General features: G+C 38.0%; 1 protein-coding gene across 6 annotated transcripts in view; it reads right to left on the bottom strand.

The window, feature by feature from the left end:
- Nucleotides 1-1,835: 1,835 nt before the first annotated feature.
- Nucleotides 1,836-9,719, bottom strand: part of TBC1D4 (TBC1 domain family member 4) — a 186,701-nt gene continuing 178,817 nt past the window's right edge. For 4 of the 6 annotated variants that reach the window (XM_032864248.1, XM_032864249.1, XM_032864250.1 and 1 more), the window contains 3 exons: nt 8,303-8,472; nt 5,072-5,248; nt 1,836-3,050 (listed from right to left, as the gene is read on the bottom strand). In XM_032864248.1, the coding sequence (XP_032720139.1) occupies nt 2,817-3,050; nt 5,072-5,248; nt 8,303-8,472 (581 nt within the window). In that variant the 3' untranslated portion in view covers nt 1,836-2,816. The remainder of the gene's footprint in view (nt 3,051-5,071; nt 5,249-8,302; nt 8,473-9,719) is intronic. The other 2 variants (XM_032864253.1, XM_032864252.1) reach the window with 1 other exon arrangement.

Here is a 9,719-nt window from a genome sequence, read left to right as displayed (position 1 = left end):
TCCCACCTTAGATCCAGTGCTTTTCTCAATATATCACAGCCAGTAAGAATGACCCATTATGGTAGAGGACCCAATACTTTAGCTGACAGATTTCCTATTCTAATCTAACACAGTGAAAAACTGGTGAGACGGTCATAAAATGGGTAAGTGAACATGTATATGCAGAGACCATACTATGTAAGCCTACACCGACACTCAAAGTGTTTACTACCTGTAATGCAAATATCTCATAAAAGCTTTAGTCCTAGAGTTAGCAAGAAGATCCAGTATCATTGTATTGGATTATAAACAAACTTGAGAATATTCTAAAGATATATATTATATGTAAACACATTCACATCATATCCATCAATAAATATTTTTAATTATTTGGAAGTTAACCCAATTTTTTAAAAATTCCATTTTTTTATCCTCTTTCTCTTCCTTGCTATCTATGAGAGGGTATAGAAAACAAGAGGAATAGAACGCAAATCTGTCAGTGTGGTTGGTCTTTTCCTTTTTATATTCAGCAGCAAAAGGCTCCACTGGGAAAGAAGTTAAAAATTGGTAACTAACAATGGACTTTCATAAATATTTCTATAAACTATCTTTGTTCTCTGATTCTTTAAAAAGAATTATCACTGAAGCAATTTTAAATAGCAGTAATCCAGTCCATGCAGATTTTGTAAAGAACCCTACCCAAGAGCATCTTCTTTCCTATTACGAACAAAAACCAAAATGCCAAGGAAACCGTAGCAGTATATTTATTTGAAATGAACTAGACATTACATTAATTGGATGAAGATGTAACAATGTGTAAGCATAACTGGTGCAACATTTAAAAAATCACAAAAGAAAAAGAAAATTCATTTTCAGAAGAAATACTGTATCCGAGACACTTTAATCTCTGAACACCATGACCTAACTCATAATGCTGACTTTGAATATCCAGAATCAAACTTACTTGAAACCAAACTGAAAGGTAAAGTATCTTTTCCCAACTTAAAGATTCTTTGGCTACCACCTGTATAGCACACGCATAAGGTAATCTTCATACCAGACAATAACCAGATGATATCTGTCATATTCCTCATAGGAAAAAACCTCTCCCACAAGTAGAGAAATTTGAGGGAACCCAAGCAGCAAATCAGGTGGTGACCCCAACTTAATAGGGACCTAGAATCTGCATTTCCTAAAACTAGAAATTACATTAACTTTACTAATATGATTTTATTTTCTTTTTTAAAAAATTGCCTGGGTTAGAGGGCATGCTGATTTGTAACAAGGATCATTACATTTATACCATTTATGCTGAGTAATAGGGTAAAGGCAGGGGTTCAGATGCTTATCATCTGCCCCTCAAGATTTTCCCAAACCTTAAGAGCTTCGCCCTTCTATCCTACAATACACTGTAGCTAGTGTATAAAAAACTACCTCTGAAGAAAATTATCCAAGGTAATCCATCTGTGATAAGTACTGCAAAAAGCAGTGATGATAAATATTGTTTGAAAGGCAAAAATGCTGCATCAACCTTCAGAGGCACCATCACAGAATCATCTCTGAAATGGAGAACTGCATGGGTACTCTGAAAATCACTCTTCTTCCATACACCAGCATGCATGAATATCCGCTGATAAGCTGTGGGCTGAGCAAGCTGGGAATTCAAACACAGACGGAGGTCTTAGAAGGGCTTGGTGCCACTTTCCACTTCTCTCCAATGGATTTCAACAGTTTATTCTTAAACATTTCACAGTTCTCACAAACTTTCACATACAAGGGAAAGATGATTAAGAGCTTATTAGAGTCAGTCAGTTGGCCAAAAAAAAAAGTGTCTCAACACAACATATTATCTTTAGAAAACCAATCATAATTTCCCTTTCATTTAAGGTAGAGAGAACTGAATTAGGAACTCCTATAAGTGGGAAAATGACAAATCCTTGTTGTAAAGGGAGTCCATTCATGACTATAAGGAGTAATTTAAATAGGAAGTAGAAAGTTGATCTAGACAATTTATGTCCTAAATTAAATTGTGGAGGCCTTATATTTTTAGTCTGAGTAACAGTGCTGGTCTAATTTGCTAGGAAATGAGCAACATTCTCTTTCACCCTGAGCTGGGTGGGTGGCCTCCACTACAATGTCTTGCTTTCTCCTTACACATGTCCAAAGTTAATGCCTAACCTGACTCAAAATGCATGTAGACACAACATGCTAGTTGGCACAAAGCAGGCAGGGAGGAAGGCCCCCCACTTCCTGAAAAACCCATAGGAGCATGATTGGCAATCAGTCATTTTCATCAGATATACATAATGTCAGTAGATTTTAAGACAGATACACATAAAGAAACACAAATGTTTCTACCTCTCTGCTGTTGAGTGAAACATGCTGTTCTTTGGAGAAAAAAATACATTCATTTTTTTCAAGTATATTTCAATATAGAAAGATGCTCTAGTTTGTTTTACTACACACAAAATGATTTCATCTATGTCCAAGGGGAATTTCATTTTAACTCCCCTTTGGTGTGGATTTCATGAAGTTTTGATTTAAAAAATTACTTTAAATATACATCTACTCCTTTGATCTGAAAGCATGAACTCTTTATGTCCATTGTATGTCTATACGTACATAGTCAATATAACAAAAAACCAGTCTACATATGTACAATGGTTTAGGATTGGCATACTTTGACGAGAGCAAGGTCCTCCCTCCAGGACTAGGGCTCAGCACCAGACTCCAGTGGTTCCGCCAGCTCCAGTGTCCAGCGTTGTGCCGGCCGCACGCAGACGCTCCCCTTCTTCACCATTCTAAGAGCACGTTCTGCTGACGTGGCGCTTCTTCAATTATGGCTTGTTTCCTGTCTTGGCTTTGTTGTTAGGGTTGCCGTTGAGGTCTCTTAGCAGTGGTTCACAATTGGCGAGCGCATCGGCTGGCAGCAGCTTCTGGATTTGATCCACTGTCTTTTGATAAACCATTTTTTCTTGCTCCAGAGTCCGGATTAAAGACTTCATTTTGGTCTCTCTGGTTAGAAGGTTTTCCAGATTGGATTCCAAGGTCTGGATTTTAGCATGAGCTATCTGTTTGGGGGAAAGAAAAAAAAAAAGGCAAATATTTCCAAATCAAACATCTGAAGACACGGATTCCTCATCAGAACAGCCACCAGACCTTACCTCTATTAACTGATCATATTGTATTTCGTAGTAAAGTAGTATGTGATGCAAATACTTGGAGCCCTCTGTGACATGGAGATTTCCCAGTTTCGCAAAAATGTAACTGTAGTACTGACAAAATACGTCTCATTTCACTGACTGCAACAAAAACAATTTTAAATCAGCATCCCACAGTGGTGGGGGCATCACTGTAATCCCCTGGAGTGAGTGGGATCTGGCTGAAGGAGAAACAGGAGATTTCCGATGCTGCCCAGAGGTGCTCAAAGAGGCTTTCCACCCACTGACTAGAAATACAGGGATTTCTAAACATATAACTTGGGATCCTGTCAGTTTCAATGGGTGTCAGAGGTTCCCACATAACTTGGGAACCAAGACGTGATGATGACATTTAACTGTCAATGAAAAAGTTTGTAACTATTAATAAAAGTCATTATGACATAAAGCAGGTGCAAACCCACGTTCCCTAATAAGGAAGGGCTCAATTAATCACCACTGAAGAAAGCATCAAATAATAAGGGGCCGTGCCCAACTGTTTTTCTTTTTGAAAAGAGTTGACTCTTTGTTTGAATAAATGTACAGTCTTCTGTGGGCAGGAGCTAATGTAAAGATGAAGTGTTCCTATCCTTGGGGAGCAATTACTCTAGAGACCCCTCATTTCGAAGCCTTTCTCTCCTAGCCATTCTGGTCAGGGGACTCACCACATAGAAGCAGGGTTTTAGTATTCTCTAGTTTGGGAACAGGTGTCAAGCTGGGAGCTCCAACTCAGAACTCATCTCCCCCACCTTCCAGAAGGTTCCCTTTCTAACCTCCCCTCCACTGATTACTCTTAAGCCCAGTCCCTCGAAGCTTCACTACACAGCTCACATCATACAAGCTGCAGGTGCAGAATATTAGATTGCACTAACTTGCTTATTGCATTTATAAATGTGCATTTATAAATAAATACACAGTACTTTTTTTTTAAGATTTTCATTTGTTTATTTGACAGACAGAGATCACAAGTAGGCAGAGAGGCAGGCAGAGAGAGAGGAAGGGAAGCAGGCTCCCCTCTGAGCAGAGAGTCCGATGCGGGGCTCGATCCCAGGACCCTGAGATCATGATCTGAGCTGAAGGCAGAGGCTTTAACCCACTGAGCCACCCAGGCGCCCCATAAATACATAGTATTTTATATTCCCAAGTAACTGTAAACTCTTTGATGACAGGGACTATATGTTACATGTTTTCATTCGATCTCTCAAAATGCCTCCCTTTCTTTCCATTTCAGTTAAGTTTTACTCTAGACAATTCACACGATCCCCAGATTTCTGCAAGTGATTTCTAGCTAGTCTCCATATCTTCTCTCCCCATGCGAATCTGTGCTCATCAAGGTTTCCAGATTGATCTTTCTAACATACAGCTCAAAAGCTCTGAGAGATTTCTCTCTCAACAGGACTAAAGCCATGCTCTTCTGCTTGACACCGAAAGTTATCGACAGTTCTGCCTCCATCACACTTAACCCACTTTCCCCAACATAAATCTTAAACTGACCCCAAGTTTCCCTGCTGCTCTGCCCCAACCCCCACTCATTTCTCCCCCCAGTCCTTCAGAGTCCAACTCAAGCCCCAGGTCCTCCAGCACTTTCCCAGTTTTGCCTATTCAACCCCTCCGCCCCTGAACTTAGCTAAATACATGTAACACCCATAGGTATTTAGCCAGATTCTGCTTAGAATTGCCGTTTAAAATTTTGTGAGTGTACATTTTCTCTCCCAAGTGAGATGTAGGTTGATAATGTGCATTTGTAGCCCCAGAACACGTGCACACAGTCTGACACACAGACCCTCTGTCGGCAATGGTTCACGCCACGTCACGTCTCTGTCATTCCTGGTAGAGTTCTGTGCCTTCACGGGAGGCAGTCAAGAGTTTTTCTGAGCAAATCTTTATCTCTTTACCTGTAACTTTTCCAGGAGGTCCATGTTTTGTCTTTTCAGTTGGCTATTGGCCCTCTCCAGCTTCTCCACAGGTTCACTCTCCTCACAGGCATATGAGGACTCCTGAAGCTCATCCTGTAGCACGTGATACTCCACCTCATAGGCATGTAACTGTTTAGAAATATCCATCTCAAACACCTGCCATGAAAACGCCGTGGGTTAGTCCGGCCTTTAGTATGTATGCCAAAATACAGACTATGTGTTGCTGTGTTTCCTACAGATTTCCATATAATAATGAAGAAGGGTATGGCATACCAAAAGGAAGAAAAACAGGTTTGACTATATATGGACAAACAGGGCATTTCTACACAACTGAAACATTCTCATAATGAGGCCTAGACCACTAGAGTAAGTTAATGCTCAAGGCTATTTTGCAACCAAAACATGCATCATCTGGCAACTCTCTAAAAATGTAGCCTATCAGGTAAATACCATTACTTACGGAGTAGTTCTTATCTATGTTAGAAATACCTGTGTTAGAAATAATCTTCGCTGATTAGCAAGCGAAATTGCATAGGGTATCTCTAGGATAAAGAGACCAAAAACACTTCTAATAATTTGTCAGTAGGGCAGACAGGACTTCTACTAAATATTCTTGTCCTGTTGCTAATCCATGTGAGCCTCTTAGGAATAACAGAGAATCTTCTGAGTACTGTGCAGAGCTGTAGGGTTTAATCAGGGCTACCCCCTCTCTCCCAAATTGCCACCAAACAGAAAGCCAGTTTGCTTAGAAGTTAGTGGACAGGTAATACCGCCTTAGTCTAAACTTGCAAGGGAAGGAGAGGCAGCAGCCGCCATTTAAGCAATCATGTGTACACTAACACTATGGGGAGAAAAGAAACCACAACAAGCCTGTCTTACTTATTAATCCTACTACTATCAGAGGTGGTCAAAACTGAGAATTTAATTGAATTGTCTAGAGAAGCTAATCATCCCTCTCAAACAAACATTACTTTTTACCTACCTAGTTGGAAACCATGGGCATAATGGACTGTGACCAACCACTAAAACTTATAGCATGGATCTATATTTATTGGCATGGAAAAATGTCCTTTACTCCATATATATTTTAATAAAACATCAGGTTAATAATAGCATGTATACTATGATTTCACTTAATATTTTTATATAAGCAAAGAGAGATGTGTTTAGTAGGCTTTCTTTCCTTTCTTTCTTTTTTTTTTTTTGCTTTTATCTTTTTCTTTATGCTTTTCTGCATTATTGGCATTTTTCAGTGACCATATTTTAAATAAAGCTCATCGAGGTCTCCTTTAATATCAACAGTTCATTCCATATTAAATCTGCTATAATTGTTAGAAAAATCTCTCTTATATCAAGTCCAAATCTAACGGCCTATAAATTCTATCCATTCATCCCAGCAATAATCTCTAAAGCCAGGTGATTCCCTCCTTAATTTTAGAAGAGACGTGATCTGCCTTCCAGTTTACCACTTCTCTAAAAGCACAATCTCTGACTGCTTGCCAGCCCAAAAAGATATTTCTGAAGAATAAACAAGTAGATAGGTAAATAAAAGCTCCAGTTTTCAGCTTACAGAGCATTTTAACAAATAAAAACTATTCATAAGTAGTTACAGAATAATCTGCTTGTGACTTAGATTCTATAAAAAGAAACTTCTATATGTCACAGAATAAGAGTTCATGTTATGGTGTGAATTATAGTGTATACAATTCTTCAACCTGATTGGTTAAATTTGCTCCTAAAAACAATATGGAAAAGGTAAGAGGATTATCCTTGTTATTCTCAGTTTGTCAGGGAGGAAGCTGAGCCTTAAAGAGCTTGAAACTTGCCCAAAGTCACACAGCTAATAGGTAGCACGGCACCAAAATACAATGTCAAATTCCCTTTCTCTTGCTCTAAACTCTTTTATCTGCTATCCCCAGTGCCTCTAGGAAAGTGGTAAATTTTGTCAATGCTCCTAAAGTAGTCATCTACGAATCTTAAACTTGTTCATGTCATCTGAGTAACATCAGTACACAACTACCACTTAACCTAGTCCCTATGAAGAGCCAGGGACTAGATACATCGTGTACTGATTATTCTCCATTTGTTTCCCGGATCCATTCTCTGCCCTCATCTAGTCTGCTGGATCTGGGAGACAGACCCTTGTGACCCACATCCCCCTTTCACACCTTCTTTCTTGCTGGCTCGGGTTGGATATGACCCAGAAGAGCAGCCAGAAGGAGATCAGAAAGAGAAGGAGAAAGGGGTTGATCTTTCTTCCTTGTTCCTTCCTTTCCTAGCTCACCAAAAGCACAAAACCCTCCAAAATCCCTTCCTGCATAGTTCTGGCACTCCCTGGGCCTTGTAATAGTGTTAGATCCTTCCCTCTGTTACTAGTTCCTGGGCATTTAGGTATCCACGTTTGGTTCTCTTAACCCTGCCCAACCTCTAAAAAATGGCACCTTTGTTTGAATCACTGAAGACAGACTCTTTCCTGTGCTTCAGCCTCACAAAACCTCTGGATGAGCAGTGTCCTATTTGGAAGGTAAGAACACTAGAGTTCAGAAGATTAGGGAGATGTGTACAAGCCCATCAACTAATAAAAGAGTTAGAACATGATACAAACCTAATACTGTCTAATTCCAAAGCCTGAGCTCTTGCCACGTGTTCTCCTTATATATTTTAAGACAGAATTAGTATTACAAAGGTAAGTGGGTCTCATTTTTATTTATTAGGTCTTCCTAATTCTGTTGGCTCTACCTTCAGTCTTACCATTGGTATAAACTGAAAGACTCACCAAGCATTCCTTATGTAGCACTGAACCACTTTTCCTGTGTATAGCCACACAGACAATGTCACAATGTAGAAATTCCACCGTAATCTCATTTTCGAATAAAATATATCTGATCAAGGGGCGCCTGGGTGGCTCAGTGGGTTAAAGCCTCTGCCTTCAGCTCGGGTCATGATTCCAGGGTCCTGGGATCCAGCCCCATATCGGGCTCTCTGCTCAGGGGGGAACCTGCTTCCCCTTCTCTCTCTCTGCCTGCCTCTCTGCCTACTTGTGATCTCTGTCGAATAAATAAATAAAATCTTTAAAAATATATATATATAGCTGATCAAATAAAAAATCTATCAAACAAAACTAAGTCTTCATACTACTGCATTTAATATATAATTAGTGGAAAAACTGCTGCATGATTTTATATCTTATTATTGTCATTTTAATCATACCTGGGTAATAATTTTTTCCATTTCAGATGTATTCATATCAGGGAGTGTGGTTTTGAGAAATTCGACAATACTTTCAAAGTTTTCACATTCCATTATAAGTGTCTCCTGGCTGCTCAGCAGGCTGAGTGCAACCTTAAATATAACTTCAGTTCCCTGAAGAAAAATAATATCTAAAAAAAGAGATACAATTTCATTATCAAAATTATGCATCCACTATTGTTAAAAGCGTACTCTGTGTGCTATTGGCTTTTTGAATTTCTTGTGGTTGTTGTTGTTTTTAATTACTGCAGTGGAACCATGGAATATTCTGCAAAAAAATAATGGGTTGAGATGACCTAGATTTAAAAAAAAATAATACGACTGAAACAAATAAACAGATGTTTAAGTATTTTTCTTACTTATTTGGTAATCTCAGATAAGGCCAAGGTTAAGAGAAAAAAGGTTAATTATATAGCTATTTGTCTATGTATTTATAATTTTAGTGGCAAATTTAATGGAGACTAAGTAAACCTAAAGATGCTTATTCAACTGATACTTTGATTTTTCTTCATGAGGGGAATACAAAAACAAATCAACATAACCAATTAGTACTATTTAAACTCTCATTACTATAATAAAAAATAAATGAACCAGTTAATATGCAGTTAAACCCATATCAGAGCAGGAAATTAAAAAAAAAACTTTAAAAGAAAAATCAAAAGCAATATATAACCTAAATCAAAAGTTAAAGAGAAAAAAAGAAAAGCTACCCTGACTCTGAACTCCATTTCCTAACAAGTACAAATAGGCAATAGTTTTGAAAGTACTAAATATTTCTATATGAAAGTTTCAATCTTTGTCACTCTAGAATCAGTAATAAGTAAAAGTGAGTCTTTAAAAACCAGGAAACTGTGAGCTTCTGCTCATGCAGCTTTCCCTTTACTAAATTCAAAGAAAAGGACTGAGCAGCTACTGCAGAGCTGATGGCATCAGTTATAATCTCACTGCAAAAAACAGAATTGTGCAGGTTTGTTTCTTGAATTCTAATATCATGCTCCAAACTGTAAGTCAAAGAGAAATGCTTTCAAACATTGTTTTATCATTTTGATTTGATAAATTATTCTAAGAAAAAATATATATGCTGAGAATAAATATATTTTATGTATATATTATAAATGAAAGGATTTTAAAAGAACCAAGAATAGGAACCCAAACTCCACCCAAAAAGTTAACTGAAGAGAAGCAATTGAGTATTTCAATAAAGAAGAAAAATTTGATGAACATTTGATTCTGCGCAGCTTGATTTTGCTCTTTTGTTGCACTTTGTCTACAGAATATATTACACTAATACAGTGTTTAACTTTTTAAACCATAACCCCCAATAAGAAAGGCACCATTCATTGCATTCTGGTATATATAAACATATTACACACATATC

Source organism: Lontra canadensis, unplaced genomic scaffold (genome assembly GCF_010015895.1).
Source record: "Lontra canadensis isolate GAN:19392208 unplaced genomic scaffold, GSC_riverotter_1.0 scaffold26, whole genome shotgun sequence".
Classification (NCBI taxonomy): Eukaryota; Metazoa; Chordata; class Mammalia; order Carnivora; family Mustelidae; genus Lontra; species Lontra canadensis.
Note: the sequence above shows the minus strand (reverse complement) of the source record. Positions and strands in the feature narration are given on the sequence as shown.